Here is an 18,048-nt window from a genome sequence, read left to right on the forward strand (position 1 = left end):
CTTTTCTTCAGCTGGGAGCTCCCCCTTCTGGAAGATGGAGCTTTTTCACGGGATCCAGCTAAATGCTGCACATGCAGAATGCACCCACACAAGGAGTGTTAAAAGGAGAAAAAAAATCCTTCATGTGTTTAGTGAAGGGAGGGGCGTGGCCAGCAGGAACACCCTTGCTAGCCCCCCCCCCCATTTACTGAACATGCGAGGGGACTCATTTGAAGCGGGAAAGTTCTTAAATTAGTGCCAGAGCATCAGCTTTGCCTAGCTTCTCCAGGTAAGGCTGGGGAAGATTCGCTGCCTGAAACTCTGGAGTGCTGCTGCCAGTCAGTGTAGACAGTATGGAGCTAGATGGACCCCAATAGCCCGACTCAGTACCAGGTTCCTATGTAGACCTCTCAGGTAAAGGTGTAAGGCAGGCTTCCTCAACCTCCGCCCTCCAGATGTTTTTGGCCTACAACTCCCATGATCCCTAGCTAGCAGGACCAGTGGTCAGGGATGATGGGAATTGTAGTCTCAAAACATCTGGAGGCCTGAGGTTGAGGAAGCCTGGTGTAAGGTATACCCTACTGCAGCTAAGCCTTAAGCACATGTAACTGAGTTAATCGCAGGTTCTTCCCCTGTTTGTCTCTGTTTCAGTCTCCTTCCTCTGTGCTTCTATGTTTATTTTCAGATTGAGTCCCTTGGGGCAGAGACCTGCATCATCACCATCATCAAAATCAAAATACAGAACAAAATCAAAATATAAAAACCACAAAATCAATTAATAAAAATAAAAACAAGCCAATAACCCCTCCCCCCAAACTTTAAAAGGGCATAGGATGTAAATCAAATCAACCAAAGGCCTGGTTAAAAAGGGAACGTTTTCACCTGGTGCCTAAAGGTGTATAATGAAGGCGCCAGGCGAATTTCCCTGAGGAGAGCATTCCATAGACGGGGAGCCACTGCAGAGAAGGCACATTCTTGTGCTGCCACCCTTTGGACCTCTCAAGGAGGAGGCACACGAAGAAGGGCCTCAGAAGATGATCTCAGGGTCCGGGTAGGTTCATATGTAAAGAGGCAGGCCTTGAGGTATTGCAGTCCTGAGCCGTTTAAGTCTTTATAGGCCAAAGCCAGCACTTTGAATTGGGCCCAGAAGCTAATTGGTAGCCAGTGCAGTCGAACCAGGATTGGTGTAATATGCTCAAACCGTCTTGCTCCGGTGAGCAACCTGGCCGCTGAATTCTACACCAGCTGAAGTTTCTGAACCATCTTCAGAGGCAGCTCTACGTATAACGCATTGCAGTAATCTACCCTTGAGGTGACCAGAGCACAGACAACAGTAGTGAAGCTATCCCTGTCCAGAGAGGGGCGTAGATGAGCCACCAGCCGAAGCTGATGGAAGGCACGCCGGCTAAAGTTGATGTCTTCAGACAGACAAGGCTGATTTCTGGCCTCACAGAGAATCTGAGAAACTTCAGGGTTCCTAACAGGCTTTGAAAGCCACCAACCTCTAAGCTCCACCCGGCAGGCCAAAATATAGATATTCCAGCTATGCACATACGGACTCAAAACCTTTAAACAAAGGTACTGCCTTTGGATTGTAGGAAGCACCTGTTTGTCTTCTTTCAAGAGCTCGCAAGTCAAAGGCGGCTGGGGATAGATACAGTGATGGTGGACGTCTCTCAGTGAAGGAACGATGACAAGGTGCGATCCAGCACTGTTGGGAAACAGAAGAGCTAAGCCCCCCTCCGCACTATACACTTAAAACGCTCTTATACTGCTTTAACGGCTTCCCTAAAGAATCCTGGGAGCTGTCAGCTGACAAGTTGCTTCAGGGAAGCCCACAAGGGAAGCCCAAAGGCAACAGCTCTCACTGCCTCCGAACCACTTGGTTTCTGTGGCCAAGAGATGGCGATGGGTCCCTGGTGCCACCATTCTTCCAGGTCTTAACCTCTACTGAAGCTAGGGGCCATCTTAAATCTAGTGGCAGTGAGTTCCAGAAGATAATTATTTACCGTGTGAACCATTCCTTTCCCATCGGACCCTGCTTCTTACTATTAGCCATGGGGGCTATGTCCTATAACTGCTGTCGGAGGCAGTCTCTCGCAGCATGCCAGCTGCTTTGAGCCACAAGTGAGGAGCACGCTGTTCCGTTTTCTCCTGCTTTTGGGCTTCCCAGAGGCATCTGATAAGCCCCTGCGAGATACAGGAGGCTGAGCTAGATGGGCCACGGGCTCTTCTCATGTTCTTGTTCTCACCTCCTTGTCCCTTCGACTATCATCTTCATGCACCTCTTGAAGATGTCTTCAAACGAGGCCGTGAGCTGAGAGTCCTTGGGAGAGAAGAAGCAGCAGAGGAAGAACAGGAACTCAGTGGCAGAGCATTCGCTTCACATGCAGAACGTCCCAAGTTCAATCCCCGGTGTTACCAGTTAAGGAGGATCCAACCACAGACCAGGGGGAAGATCTTTTCATTCCAGAGACCCCAGATCGGCAAGATCCACACAGGATAATGAGTTCATGGTTAGACCTCAAATATCTGAAAGACCACCTCCATCCTTATAGACCCCCATTTTGGGTGATCAGAGGGATGGGCCCTCTTGTTAGTTCCAACACCCTCGGAAGTGCAGAGAATGGCAGCTCAAGATAGGGCTTTCTCTGTGGTAGCCCCCAATGGTGAGACTCCCTACCTACAGAGGCGTGTCTGGCACCTTCATTGCATAGTTTCTTACCCTGGCCCTGGGCAGTTAAGGAATTTCCCACCCCCACCTTTCCTTAGAACCCTGCTCCATTTGTTTCATCTACACTATTCTGTTTGGAACTGCTTTACTTGGCATATATATATATATATATATATATATATATATATATATATATAGTGTATGATCCCATTGTTATAAAGCTTGCCAAAGACCTTATGGCAAAAGGGGGCTAAGAAATTAATTAAATGTTAGTAGGGAGGATCAAATAATTTTTTTTAATACAGTGGTACTTTGGTTCTCGAACTTAATCCGTTCCAGGAGTCCATTCGACTCCCAAAACTGTTCAAAAATCAAGGCACGGCTTCCAATTGGCTGCAGGAACTTCCTGCACCCAAGCAGAAGCCACGTCAGACGTTCGGCTTCCAAAAAACGTTCGCAAACCGGAACACTCACTTCTGGGTTTGCGGCGTTTGGGAGCCAAAACATTCTTTGGGAATCAAGGTACCACTGTACAATTAACCTTGCATTTCTTTGTTTTCTAGAGACTTGGGAAAGAGTACTGGCTGCATATTTTTATTATTACCACTGCTACCTTTATAATCCACCTTCCCTCCAAGAAGCCTCAAGGAAGTGGACATGGTTCTCCCCATCTACATCTTATCCTCACAAGAACCTTGTGAGGTAGACCAGGCTGAGAGGCAAAGATGGACCAAGCAGGCTTTTGTGGGTGAGTGGGAAATCTGAACGCTGGTCTCTCCCAGGCCCTAGTGTGGCGCTCTAACCACTACACCACAGCGGACCTCTTTTATGCCCCTGCCAAGGAAGAATTCTAGATTGCTGCTTTTTAAATGAAATCTGAAAATTAAATGAGAAGCTGGGAAGTTCCTTGAGAGAAACCTTTCTCCTGCAAGTCCTGCTTTCCAAACTATGGCCCTGGATGTCTCCCAAATGAATGAAAAAACTCTCCCTTGGATATCTCTGGAGTAGATCTATGTAGTTTGTGAACAAAATGTGCATCCGATTTCAATCTAAGGAAAAGGTAACACACACACACACACACACACACACACAAATACTATTTGTCATTAGTTAGGAAAATACTGTGTTAAGCACTAGACGTTTGCTTTAAGAATCAGGGACCCCCATACACAACTGGTTTCCAAAAAGGAAAGTGTGGGACACACAGTCAGCAGGGTTTCTAAAGGAAAAAGGAAAAAAGAAGACATGAACTTTCAAACCCATTCCCCATTTACTGAACTTACCTCAACTTGCTTGTGTTTTGCATCAAGGAAAGGCCCGAGCTGCAAAACAATCAAAGGAAATGAAGGTCATCAAAGAGCGGACAAGGCCCTAATTAAGCGCCACCAACATTTCTGAAAAACCTATCAAGGTCCCTTAAGAGCCCCGTCAATTAATAAAAAGGTAGCAGGAGAAGGATGGAGTCACAGGAAAACTTGCTTCCTCCCCCCCAAAAATTCTAACATTTACCAGATGCAATAAGCATGACATTGACTTCCCATGCTTCGATGACTTTAATTATTCTGCCTTCCCCCTCCGTCATTAGAACAGTATCACAACCAGCAACCATTGTTTATTGCCATTTCATTTATTTCAACGACTCATCCTTGGCTACTGAGGAGGACACAGACGGGCAACTAGCCACTTACTGATAACCTATATAGAGCAGAGGTTAGGGCCCGGGGGCCAAATGCACCCCCCTGCCTCTTCATTTGGCCCTTAGGATGCTTCTCGAGGCCACATCCTCCTTGAGTGTTTTGCTTGGCTGAAATGTAACCTTAAGAGCTTCACCCACTGCTCTGCCCGATTTTTTCCACCAGATTCTCAAACCTTTATTTGCATATGTACAAGATTCCAGTAGGGTTTAATACAAAAAATAAAAATAAAAATAAAAATAAAGAAAGAGAAATAAAATCCTGCATCTAACACCTAAGTTAGTGTTGTATAGCATTCACGAATCCTCATTGCGTGTTGCAGAAACCTAGCTACTATCGCCGTCTTAGCCCCATCCTGAGTAAACATAAGGCTACCTTGCATTCGCTTAAATACCTCTCCCTGCTAACAACCAACTGATTAATGAACTTAGATCAAATTGTCTGATACCAGGGGCAGTTCGAAACAACATGTGCAACTGATTCTATTTGTGTCTGTCCATAGGGGCAGAGCCTCTCCACGAGTGGAGTTTTCTAGAATCTCCCCTATAGCACTGCCAAGGGCAACACATTTCGTCTCGCCAGCATGTAGGCCCTGTGTTGATTCAGGCTGGTCAAATGGGAGAGAAACGACGCCATTGGCTATCCACCTTGCCCACCCCTTGGCTACTATTGGTATGTGGCTTCTGGAAGTTTGCCCACGAGCGAATGAAACCCTCAGGCTGAAAATGGGTCCCCCGCCCTTCTATAAAGCAACCACAGACGTTCCTTCCTTACCAGAATGCAAACATCTGGCTTGTCTCTATTAATAACGTCTATCAGGTCCAACATGGGGTCGTAGGTGATGCTGTCCGAGGTGGTATAAGGACCACAGGCAACAAGGACCATCTGCAGCTCTGGACCTGAAAGGGTTAATGGGCTTTGAAAACAGGAACTTTGCTTCCATTACGAACCAGCCAAGTTCCTACACTGAGCAGATCCTGAGCTATGAATTCCATACAAGAGCAGAACCAGGTACTGGATACAAAGTTTTATCTTCCATTTGTCGGAGAGGGGGACAAATTAAATTGCAAATTTCTAGTCCTTAGGGTTGCATGCAAGAAGGTGGGCGGGAGGGAGGATGAAAGGCTGGTTATAATCTCAGGAGTCAAACGCAATAAGCCAATGAGAATTTCAGCGAGGTACTCTAACTGGATAGGCATATACCTATCCAGTTCATAAAGAGAAGTGAAACTGTTTCCCTACCCTTTTAGGGGATGCCATGCACTTGAAGCTGAATGTTGGAAGATGCAGGACTGTCGTGCAGGTGTCAGGGAGAAAGGGAACAGACCCTGAGGCGGAGTGGCCCAGGAGGGCAGGGCCTGGACTGACTCCAGCTACAGAATCTGAGGTTGCTGAACAGACTCTCAGACTGGGGTATCGTTTAGGAGATTTTTTGTTGCTGTTACTGACATTTTTTTGTATATTTTTAGATCTCACTGTTGTGTACTTTTTGATGTGTTTTATTTGTTTATGACTACTTCCGGTAATTATGTGAATCTTTTCATGCTGTAAACTGCTTTGCGCATGGTTTTAACTATGGAAAGCCAGCCTACAAACAAAATGGTGATGAATTTGGGGAGTTAGAGCTGGAGGACTGTGACGAGGGTCTCCGTGGGATGGGGATAGCAGATTATGAAACCCAAGAGATCCCTGATCCCTGGGAGGGTCCCAGCAGGCTAGAAGGTGGAGACCTGCCCTCTGAAGGAGGCTCAAGGGAGCTCTCAGAAACACCTCCTGCTACCTCCCTGCCTCTTCAACTTTTCCAGCTGAGATGCTGCTTCTGGAGCCTGTTTCTGGTTGTAAGTATCACCTGGGGGCTGGCTGCTGGCATGCGGCCCCCAGACTGTTGCCCATGAGGCAATGTGGCCCTCAGGTTGAAAAGCTTTCCCACCCCTGTTTTAGGCAAGGTTGAGACCCAGCCCCTCTCTTTGAAGCACTGGGTCTAACTCACCTTCCGCTTGATCCACAGGCTGATAAAAAGGAAGCGGAACACCCTGAGGGAGCGTGGGGGAAGAGAAAAAAAAGGGGGTGTCAGCTGCTGGTGTGGTTGCTCGAGAGCAAACAGGCAAAACTCCAACCTGTCTTTTCCAGGCTTTATTATTAGTACAAACTATTTACAGTGCAGAGCGTCTCAAGTCCATGTCTGCTCAGTCGCTAGCAGAATCTGGGAGTAGGCGGTCCTTATACCTTCCCCAGCATAACAGTCATGTGACCCCCATCCTTCTCCTCCCCTCTCTGTGCCCAAACCTACTGTGCAGAGTGGGCGCTGGCAAAGGGGGACTTGCCTCCCCTCCGCTTTGCTCAGGCTCAGTGTTGAGGCTCTCCCTAGCATCTCCTTGTCCCTGCACCCCCTTCACCACTGGAGGTGGGGCTTTCCTCCCTGCCAGAGGAGGAACTGCTTCGCAAGATCTTTGGAGGCTCTCTGTAACACAACTGCCCTTCCACCTCTCGCCTCTGAGCTGATGGCACTTCCCTGACAGGAGGGGAGCTAAATGTGCTTCCATCTTTCTTTAAAAAGAAAGAAAAGAACCATATCTCCATGATGCTTGCAACTGTCTTCTCTCTCTCTCTCTCTCTCTCTCTCTCTCTCTCTCTCTCCCAAGTCTCTGCAAATAATGTGGTTGTGAGAACAGAGTAACCTGACTTCAAGGTCATGAAATGTGGTAGGGAAATGCACTGAAAAATAATAATAATAATAAAAATATCACCTCATACAGCTTGGACGCGACCAGCCTCTCCCCAGTACTGTTCATGCCTTCCATGACCACAACCTGGAAGATGTAAGGGGGAAATAAGACAGGCAATCAACCTCAACTTTTGCTTATTTTCACTGCAGGAAAAAGACGGTGGCGAAAGCAAGAAATGCGTTCACAATTTATTTACTTTTCTCAAGGCAGGCAAGTCTTCTGAAAGACAAATGCATGGGCGATAAGGCTTTGAATGGCTACTAGCCACAATGGCTACATTTCATCTCAACTGTCATCTTGGCTGTGAGTCCTGGAAAATCTGCTCCCTGCCTTGCAGGCCTGTTCCCACCTGGCCTGGGAGGGAAGGGCCCTGACTGACTCCAGCTACAAAAGCTGAGGCGGCTGAACAAAATCTTGTGCTGGGTATTGTTTAGGGTGTTTTGTTGGCTGGGGTGGGGGGTTAGTTGCCATTATTGACATAGATTTTTGGTATCTTTGTTTCAGATCGAATTATAATTTGTGTGGAAATTGTTCAGCTTGGCTGTGTACTTTTTCTGTTTTATTTATTATGACTACTTTTGTTCTCTGTGAAAAGGTGGTTCATAAATTAATAAATTATCATGAACACACACACACACACACCCCACTTCCCAAATGCCTCACCTGTCCTGGGAAGAGCGAATACTCCTGGAGTTCAGATACATCCACAGGTACCAGGCCTCCCGAGGAGTGCTCCTGATCCCCTTCCAAGATGACAGACTTCGCGTTCAGCTTCCCGTTGGAATCGCAGCCGATTTGGCCCAGGACAGTGACTGGCTCCTTTTCCAGCATCATTCAAAAACAAACAAACAAAGGAACTTTTTTTTTAAAGCACTAAAATCCTGAGCACAGCATATCTCCATGCTATCAAGCGGTTGCCTTACAGTCCATCAGATCTAGCCAACACTATAGGGCTGTTGTGAATGGAGAGGGGGGTAACTTCATGGGCCTACATCATGCATAGGCAAACTAAGGCCTGGGGGCCGGATCCGGCCCAATTGCCTTCCAAATCCGGCCCACAGACAGTCCAGGAATCAGCGTGCTTTTACATGAGTAGAATGTGTCCTTTTATTTAAAATGCATCTCTGGGTTATTTGTGGAGCTTGCCTGATGTTTTTACATGAGTAGATTGTGTGCTTTTATTTAAAATGCATCTCTGAGTTATTTGTAGGGCATAGGAATTCATTCATTTTTATTTTATTTTTTCAAAATATAGTCCGGCCCCCCCCACAAGGTCTGAGGGACAGTGGACAGACCCCCTGCTGAAAATGTTTGCTGGCCCCTGGCCTACATTAAGGAGAAATTAGTTTGATATAACCCAGTAAAGTCTAATCTGGGTCACAAATTAGAAGAATTGCAATCCTTTCCTCCCCAAACAGGACCAGCATGGTAACGATAAGCTGACTGATGGCACTTTTGCAAAGCACTGAGTGGGGCTTGGAAGGGGCCAGCGATCAGGAAAGCCACCGTGTTCACAAACTCCCGTTCGGCCCAGCCACGTCTTTACCTGCCCCACAACAGGCATCAAATGTAGAGTGTTAAAGGCTTCCGGGTTGGCGCCAACGGATCATGGCTGCGCCCCTCGGTCTCTCTGAGGGACGAGCTCCGTGAGTTCGGGTCCTGACTGCTACGGCGACAGCGGGGACCGTTTTAAAACACAGGCGGGAGAAGCCTGTGACGTGGTGACTCGGCTGGCACCTTCAGCGCCCCCTCCTTCCGTAAGGAAACCCCCCTTTTTTGGGAGGTTTTTCAGAGCGGAGAGGAGAGAGCGGCGCGGTGCTGCGAGGTGATCGCTTCCTCGCGGAGCGAAGCCGCATAGCCTGACCGGAGAGCGCCAACTTTTTTCCTGTAACCAATTGGATTAGCAACAATTACCCGTGAGTAGAACAACTTGAAAGACAATTAAGAACCTGTTAAAGACTATCTAACTCTGGGAAATTACATCCATTCAAATTCTAGTTTGGAGCTACAGCGGGAAGGTCTAAACAGGAAGTCCGCCTTCCGCTTTGTAAATAGACTAAAGCAAAGAGACTACAGGCTAAAACCTCTGAAACTTTGATTTAAAGATCTAAATATCCACTGTTTTTGAAGAAACTACCCCCCCTTTTTTTTCTTTCTTTTGAAGAAGAAGGGGGAGACTTTGAACTTGATAAAGCTCTGAGATCGGGAACCTTACAGCTCAAACCTGGGAATGAGCTGTCTGACGTTAAGGAATTTTTTTTTTCTTTCTCAAGAACTTTTGACAGGTGGACTTTTGAAAATTAATGGAAAATATACATAATTCCCTCTACTCTTCTGATTTAAAGATGGCGAACGCAACAATGTTATGTCTTCATATTTAGAAGCTGAGAAGTTTCTCAGAAGGTCACTGTTGGAAACTGTATCCCTCTAGTGGGGGAATTTGGAACTGTGGCATGTACAATTGAGAGTTGCAGATAAACAAGTCTGGAATTTACAGTTTGACCTTCAAATACTCAAAATGCAGATTTCGGAAGCAATGTTGAATGCATTGTTAAGAACAAATTTTTTGTTGGAGGAGCTCCACAGGAAAGTGGAATTCCAGGAATTGATTCTGTCATTACAACCGGTTTCAAAAGAAAAACTGGAAGAAGAAAAACTGGAAGAAGAGGAAGAATTGGTGCTGGACGATGAGCCGGGGCAAGAAGAAAAGGGAAAATTCAACTTAACTGAGGACTATAAATCAAATTTGTTTGTGGATCACAAGTTGAGACCATATATGATGGACTGTGGTACAGACCAGATTGTAAGGGTTGGCCCTCAGTTTGAACTGAAAGGACGGAAGGACGCTATTATGCAGGGTTCTTTGGATTGTTGGAAGATGGATATGTGTTTGGAAATGTATGAAGGGGTTGGGGCTACCAGATTTAGATGCACTGGGAAATACTTTTGGAAAGATCTCTTAAAATACAAATCCGAAAATGGGGTTGAAGGGCTCAGATGCTGCAGCCATTACGTGAGAATGGGATCCCACAGAGAGGGGTTCCTGACAATTAAAGAGGATGAACAAAACTGCTGGAAAGGGTTTAGGGGGGACCCAAGAGCCTCTGACATCAGGTTTCCGGATTAATGAGCTTGAGATCATTAATGGAAAGGATTGGCAATTTTTTTTCTTTTTCTTTTTTGGTGTCCAGGGGAGGAGTTGTGGGGAGAGGTTTGGGAAATTTAAAGTTTTTATTGAAATGTGTTACAAAGTTATAAAGTGTTATAAAATTTAAAGATTATTTTAAAGCAAAATAGGTTGTAAAAGAATTTGGATAATGGTGGATAGGTGTCCATAGGTTTAAGCAGAAGTTTGTGAAAAAGTTATGTACTTATAAGTTAAGAATTTAAAGTCAGTAAGGTTAAGGAAAGTATGTTATATATATATGCAAAAATTTGGAAAGATGGAAAGGATTTGCTAAAATACCAAATTGAAGCAGAATACAAAAAAGGGAGGTGAGAGGAAGTCAAAGAACTAAGCTAAAGAAAGATACATTATTGAAGTGTATTTGATTTTTATGTAATGTTTTGTCTTTTTTCTTTTTTTTTGTTTTCTTTATGTTTGTTGTTTTTGTGTGATTGTTTTACCTTTGTTATATTGTTGAAAATCTAATAAATATCTTTTTTTTAAAAAACAAATGTAGAGTGTTAAGGGCATGGGCTTGGCAGAAATGGCCTCGCTGGCCAAATGGGGAGGCCTGGCAGTGACATGGAGGCTTGAAAACCTGAGATTCTCCACTGCTAGTTTAAAGTAACTGTTTCTCTGAGCATGTGCAGAATGCTCACAAACCCCACTGGATAACTTTAGATATACTCACCCGTGTAAATAATTAAGCTCTAGCACCCGTAAGATATTAGCATGGAGGTTACCTGCACAGGGATGATCAAAGAAGAAAATTCTTCTATTTTGTAGTGTTCCTTCAGTGCCGCACCAAGGTCTTCCATCTTGCAGGAAAGAACTTATTTCATTTTTAGAGGGAGGGAAAGAGGCAGATAAAGATGGATATTTGTATTAATTATTATTATTATAACATTTTTATTACTATTTCATTTTATATTGTATATAAAACAGAGAGAACAATTGTAACAACACACAAAAATTAAAAGATGAAAACGAAAATAAATAGAATAACAAAAGAGATCTATTCCAAAAGGGAAAGTATTTTGTTTGAGAATAGATATTTTGGGATAGTATTGTATAGTTAATTTCACTTCATTTTTGTTCATGCTTTTGTTTCTCCTTTCTTTTTGTTTTTCTTTTATTTCCTCATTATTTTTGTTTTTTGCTTTGTTTCTTTGTTTTCTGTAGATTTGTTTGTTATGTCGGGTCTCGTTTGTATTTGCACAAAACTCAATTTAAAAAAAATAAATTAAAAGATGAAAACTGTAAAGTAGGCATGCAGAATGAGTAGCTGCACATGAATTAAATTAACAAAGTCCAAGTAAAAACTATCAACATTATTAGATCATCAAGTATAGTTCCAGACTACACCTTAAGCTGGCCTGGTGACATGCAGGCAGTTAGTGTAGATCCTATAAAAAAAAAAGGAGTTCTGCAAGTACCTGTCAGTGCACCAGCAATCACATTCTGCACTAGCTGGATCATGTCCAGTAGATTTTCCATATACAGGTAGAAACAGATAGAGGGTTTTCTAAAAATTACCTTCACGGTTATCCACAAGTTCCTGGAACATAAATTTGTAGGGCTTGGTGAGGGAATCTTGAGGGGAATGGAAGAGGTTCACAGAGGTGGCCAAGCCGCCATTTCCCCTCCAGGAGGTTCCCTGCACAGAGCCAAAGGAGGTGACAACCTCTCCGCGGTTGCTTCGAGAACCATACTTCTGTGAAGGGGTAGCCCTTGAGGGGAGGCAAGCAAGGGGAAGAAGAGAAACAATTTTTAAAAACTCAGGAAAACCTGGTGACTTCCTTGATTTCAACATTGAAATTTTACAAGTATTGTCCAGTGTTAAATAGTTTTATCCACTTGCAACTGGGTCTTTATTGGCCAAGGGAGCCGGTGTACAGCTTCTGGGTCATGTGGCCAGCATGACTAAGCCGCTTCTGGCGAACCAGAGCAGCGCATGGAAATGCCGTTTACCTTCCCGCCGGAGCAGTACCTATTTATTTACTTGCACTTTGACGTGATTTCAAACTGCTAGGTTGACAGGAGCAGGGACCAAGCAACGGGAGCTCACCCCGTCGCGGGGATTCAAACCGCCGACCTTCTGATCGGCAAGCCCTAGGCTCTGTAGTTTAACCCACAGTGCCACCCGTGTCCCCCTGAGTAATCAACAAAAACCTTAGTAGGGGTATGAGTTGTGAGGCATTTTTTTCCTCTGGTAGGTTACTGCAGAAAAGGAATGGAACAAAAAGTAGAAGGGGAAATCTGTCTTTAACAGCAGCTTGCACCGTATTTAAGTGTCTAATCAACCCAAGGATCAGTGCCACCACAGCTAGACACGCATCACGCTCAACCGGCAAAGTGAAAGCAGCAGTTACTGAGCTACTGTACCAAGACTTGGTTTGCTGCACCTCAAAGCTCCACCAGAAATGGGTCCATTTTCAGCTGCAATGCATTTGTGCAGCAGCTGGAATGGGCCCTCTTCTTTAAGGACACTTTGACATCTCTGAACAAGAGGCAGGTTCCGAGTCCTTCGGAGAAGCAACGCTGGCTAATCAAAGAACGAGATGGGCCACACATTTACGGGCTGCGTCAAGGCATACCTGGGCGAGAAGCTGCTGGGGGAGAAGGCCAGGCGGGGACTGCAGTTGGAGAGAGTCCGCTTGGAACGTGGGTTTTCTGGTGTGGTTATCACCCGCTTCTGAGATCCCTGCAAGACAGTAAAGGGTACAGCAGCTCAGCCTCACAGAGAGCCTTGTTGGAAGGACAGGAGTCAGACCATTGGTCCATGTAGCCTAGTACTGTCTACACTGGCTGGCAGAAGCTCTGCAGTATTTTAGATGGGGGATAATTCACAAGTCTACCTGCTTTCTGTCCTGAATCTCCCATCATCCAGCATCACTGGGCTCTAGTGTTATATGAGAGACGGAGAAAAACTGGCTATACACTGTACATCGTTTATGTTTTCTCACCTTCCTTGCCTGTTTTTTTTAAAATAAAGACTAAACTAAAAACATCTGGACGGCTGTTTTCTGCTCTGATTGGCAGTGGCTCTCCAGGGTCTCAGACGGCAGTGTCTCCCAGCCCCAGATGAAGAAAATTCAGGACACACAACGGAAGTCCTTTGCACAGCACACAAACTAGGAAATTTGCTCCAGCGAAAGGCAGCGAGGGCCAAAAGAGGGGTAGACAAATTATTGAGTCGGTATAGCTCAGGTTGGTAGATCATGAGACTCTTAATATCAGGGTCGTGGGTTCAAGCCCCACGTTGGGCAAAAGATTCCTGCACTGCAGAAGTTGATCCCTTCCAACTCTGCAATTTTGTGATTCTATGCAGCTAATCAGTGGCTACTAGTCACAATAGCTAATCCAAGTTCTCCTTCCACAGTCAGAGGCAGTATGTCTTTTGCTACCAATTGTTGGTGCTGTTGCACTCAGGTCCTGCTTGCTATAGATATCCGGTTGGCCACTGTGAGAGAAGTTTGCACCCCAAGTTAGCTCTACTCAGAGGACACCCAATGAAATTAATGAGCACAACTAACTTGAGCCCATTAATTTCATTGGGTCTACTCTAAGTAGAAATTAGTTGGATACAGCCCTGGGTGCTGGATTTCTAGATGTGCCCTTGCCTTGCCCCAGTAGTGCTCTTATTGATACAAATCAATATAAAATGCAAATACAAATATACCATACAAAAATTGTCCCAGCACAAAAGCAGGTCTCTGCCTGACAGCTTAGAGAGTTGACACAAGCCAGAGAGGATAAACATTGGACTAGATAAATAGTCTGATGTGATTTAAAGGTAGCACAGAGGCAAGGCACCTTCTTTGAATGCAGGTCACAGGTGCACGCAGCTTTCTAAGTTGCAATGTTCCTGCATCAGCCTACGTGTGCAAGATGCATTGTGAGCTCGTTCCTATGCATGTTCTTCAGAACTTCCTTCCTTCCACATACTTACTTTTGATGGCGACGTGTAGGTATCTAGAAGGTTTTCTTCCTCCTCCTCTACATCGAGACTAAGAAGAGTCAAGGGAGCCGAACACACACAGAAAATGCACGAGCTAAAATTACATGAGCCATCGTCGCTCACTGGTTGTCCGACCCCCATCGGTCCCACACAGGAACAGCCAGTGGCAAAGCATGATGGCAGATGTGGTCCATGACCCATGGGGTGCTATTGCACAAAGTGGAGAAGACTACATGGGTGTGGAACATAGGTTACGCTTGTGAAATGCGCTTTGCACATGTTTAGATGCTTCTCCTCTTCAGTATTAGTGTGCCTATTTCAAGGCAAAGCACTGAAATCAGAGTCAAGGGCTGAACCCCATAATAGCAGCCACCACAAAAAGGGAAAATTAATTGCTCCAATTCACCCCACTTTTAAAATTAGATTTTTTCTCTCTCACCCAAATATTAGAAGACAACAGTGGGGTACAGAGAGATAAAGCTTGCATTTGATTTAGTTTTACCGCTAGGGCGCTTTGCTGCCATGTTCAAAAGGGCCTCTCTGTTTGAGTCACACTCAGCTGCTTGGGAGGATACAGTTCTTGAATGCTGTTGACATCTCTGATTCTAGGGTAATGGCTCTCCTTCCTCTTCTGAGGTTTTGTGGATCGCTTGTGCAGCACCTGAAAGAAGAGCACGAGCAGTCGAAACCCCAGGGAAGCCAACACCTCCCAGAATCACAGCACTTTTGGCTTAGCCGGCATCAACAGGGCAGACATGGGCACTGCTATGTGCATCAGTACCTGCTATGGCACCCGTAAATATCAGCAATGAAGACTGCTTGCTCCTCCTGCAAGTCCCATTAAACATTCCCACATTTCATTGGATGACACCCTCCCTTCTGTTCTGAACAGAGAAGAAATGGAAAGAGCATCTCTCTGTGAGCAAGCACCTTTCCCCCCATGCACCTGGACTTGGCAAATTTCGAACGCTGACCCTGACTCAAGGGACTGGATCCATAGGCTGACCAGCACTGCTACTGGCCACTCTCCCCCCCGGCTCCCTTCATCCTTCCTGTGCTGTGATGACTCTTCTTCCTAATCAACCATGGGGCAGTGACAGCATGAGATGGTCCAAGCCTTTTGTAGTCTTCTCTGCCTTTCTGCTCTGCACCTCTAACATCAAGGGGAGGGGGCAGCAGTAAGGGGGGTGGGTAGGCAAGCAAAGTGGGCAGGGGCGGCAACCTCTAGCAAAACAGTCATAACATGAAACGTTAAAAACAAATTGGCATGAAATGTATCAAAATGTAAGTAAAATCTGCTGTTTTAAAATGAACATACACGGTTAAATTGCATGCAAGATGGCATTCTAAAAGTTTTTAGCCAGTGCCAAAAACAGTACAGCCCAGGAGACTGCCTAACATCAATAGGCAGGGAGTTCCAGAGGGTAGGGGCTGCCGCCTATGCTCCATATATTGTTCTATCCACTGAATGCACCATAGTGGAACTGCCTTTATAGTGGATCTACCTCAAATAGGCAAATCAAAACATTTATCTACCGCAATTCCTTCCAAAAGCTCACTTACTTCATGTTCAAAGATGTGCAGGGACTCTGCCGTAAGCTTAATGAATTGCTTCGTTACAGCAAAAGCAATTATTTCATTTGCAATCTCATTTTCTTTCAACCTGTACAATGTGCAAAGTTCCACCACTACAAGAGAGAAAGAGAGAGAGGAGTTATTAAACAGCGGTAGTTTATCAGTTCCTCAAGGGCATCCCTCTAACAGACAGCGAGATCCACCTCAGTGAAGTGCGATGAAAAATTTCCACCATTAGATTTTTCTGCAGAAAACTTACCAGTTTTTGAAATTTTCTCATGTAATCAATGAACAGAATACACACAATCCAGTCCAAAATGGGCAACAGAAACCATACTAGTGAAATCTAAAATCAAAGTTTTAAAATGTATTTATAACTTTTAGCACCTTTGTTGCTTTTCTTAAAATGTAAATAATTGAAGTCTTTTACATTGTATTCCATTGAAATGTCAAAAAAACAGTTACAAGTATTACAATAAAAATAATTTCCTGGCAAATTTCCTGGATTTGTTTGAATGTAAGATTTAAAGCACATTAACAGTTCAACCCTAATTCCCCTCGTCTGATTCAGGAAGGCAACCCTTCACCATAAGGCCCCAGGGCTGGGTTACAACGATGTTAAAGCCAGCCAAAAACAATTTATTAAGGGGCAGCATTTCAAACAGGCAAAGCTCACAGCTACATTCTCCTGTAGACAGCAGCTACGAGTCACACTGAGCCTCCACATTCAGGGACAGTCTACCTTTGAAGACCAGGTACAGGGAACAACCAACCGTTTCCTTTAGACGGATCTTCTGGCCCGATCCAGGCAAGTCTCCTTTTTAAAACTGCCCATCTCTCTGAATCCGCCTCCCTCTTTTCCCCATATCTTCTTTCCCCACTTTCTCTCCACGCTTCTTCCATCCCCCAGAAATCCCCCCAAGTCCACCGCTCTTCCCCACATAGGCAACCGCCTGCTTATCCCAAATTAAGCCCCCTCCAAATAAAAAGCTCCTCAATGAGAACTAGCGCCCTTCCTAGTAAATACCCCCCCCCCCCAATTTATCGCCTTCGCCGTTCTATACGCGGCTCACATTTGTCGGTAAGGGCAGCCCCGTCTTCACCCTCCTCCAAGTCCAGCCCGAAGAGCCTCAGCTCAGCCAACACGTCCTCAACTACCAGCGCCGCCATCGCAGACCTCCTTTCCCGCCACTTTTCTTGGCGGGGTAGGCGGGGAGCGCGCAGCTATTCGGTTATTTACGGCGCCACTTTCCTCGCCTGCAAGAAGAGGGAAAGAGCAGGAAAGAGCGGGAGGGGGCGGAGCTTCAATTCCTGAATGGGCGCATGCCTGTTCTACATTAATGGGAGGAGGTTGCAAAGGAGCATAGAGATGTGTCGTTGCTGCTGCTGTTGCTTGAAACTCCTAGAGTGGCTAAGAACGCCGGGATACCCTTCGACGCTTTGCGGAGTGAAAAAAGGACGGCTGCTTTATAAAAAAGGGTTCTTTTGCATGGCTTTGATTGGCCTGCGCCGTGTAATTCCCTCCCTCGCCCCGCCCCTTCTGCGCCAGAATAAACAGATCTCCTGCTCTTTATAAACGCAAGTATTTTTATTCCCCGCCAAATTAAATAACAGGTCATCATCGATATCATTCTGATACCTCCCATTACTTTGTGATGGTAAAGCCTTCCCTGTCTTTAATGCTGTATTTTGACTTAATTAATATTTTGACTTAATTAATTAATTAATGGTGGCTGATGAGGGACGTTGCTGATTGGGCTGAGGCTCAACAACCCTGCAATGTAGTACGGTGGGATTATTCTCACATTGGGGACATCATCATCATCATAATTTTATTTATTCCCCACCCTCCCCAGCCAAGACCAGGCTCAGGACGGCTAACACTGAATATGAGTACAGTAAAAACATTTTTTAAAAAACAAAACAGTTGATTGAAATATAAATCAGAATACAGCTTAAAATACAGCCTCGTTTTAGTGATAGCCCATAGATCAAAGCCATAAGGGGAGAAAACATCAAATATTCACCGGGGCCAACTATCCATGCTGGTCCTACATGGGCCAGCAAAAAGAGCCGAGGGAAAATTTATATACAAAATCCCATATAAGGTGTTCCATCAAAAAAAATAAATGAGAGGGGGGGTTAGACTGAGTCCAGTCCAAAGGCCAGGTGTAACAGCTCCGTCTTGCAGGCCTTGCAGGCTGGGGCCAAAGCTGCAAAGGCCCTGGCCCTGGTTGAGGCCAATCTAACCTCCTTGGGACTTGGAACTTCCA

The 18,048-nt window shown here is 45.3% G+C and overlaps 1 protein-coding gene across 1 annotated transcript in view; it reads right to left on the reverse strand.

The window, feature by feature from the left end:
• The window catches only part of POLA2 (DNA polymerase alpha 2, accessory subunit), a 30,170-nt gene extending 13,108 nt beyond the window's left edge, over positions 1 to 17,062 (reverse strand). The window contains exons 1-14 of the mRNA XM_053368332.1: positions 16,849 to 17,062; positions 15,764 to 15,888; positions 14,776 to 14,861; positions 14,192 to 14,249; positions 12,837 to 12,943; positions 11,776 to 11,969; positions 10,983 to 11,071; positions 7,737 to 7,892; positions 7,095 to 7,157; positions 6,338 to 6,380; positions 5,122 to 5,246; positions 3,937 to 3,975; positions 2,232 to 2,305; positions 1,585 to 1,690 (exon numbers count right to left, since the gene is read on the reverse strand). Of these exons, the coding sequence (XP_053224307.1) occupies positions 1,585 to 1,690; positions 2,232 to 2,305; positions 3,937 to 3,975; positions 5,122 to 5,246; positions 6,338 to 6,380; positions 7,095 to 7,157; positions 7,737 to 7,892; positions 10,983 to 11,071; positions 11,776 to 11,969; positions 12,837 to 12,943; positions 14,192 to 14,249; positions 14,776 to 14,861; positions 15,764 to 15,888; positions 16,849 to 16,945 (1,362 nt within the window). The 5' untranslated portion in view covers positions 16,946 to 17,062. The remainder of the gene's footprint in view (positions 1 to 1,584; positions 1,691 to 2,231; positions 2,306 to 3,936; positions 3,976 to 5,121; positions 5,247 to 6,337; positions 6,381 to 7,094; positions 7,158 to 7,736; positions 7,893 to 10,982; positions 11,072 to 11,775; positions 11,970 to 12,836; positions 12,944 to 14,191; positions 14,250 to 14,775; positions 14,862 to 15,763; positions 15,889 to 16,848) is intronic.
• Between the last annotated feature and the right edge of the window lie 986 nt (positions 17,063 to 18,048).

The sequence above is a fragment of the Podarcis raffonei genome, chromosome 16, assembly GCF_027172205.1.
Source record: "Podarcis raffonei isolate rPodRaf1 chromosome 16, rPodRaf1.pri, whole genome shotgun sequence".
NCBI lineage: Eukaryota > Metazoa > Chordata > Lepidosauria > Squamata > Lacertidae > Podarcis > Podarcis raffonei.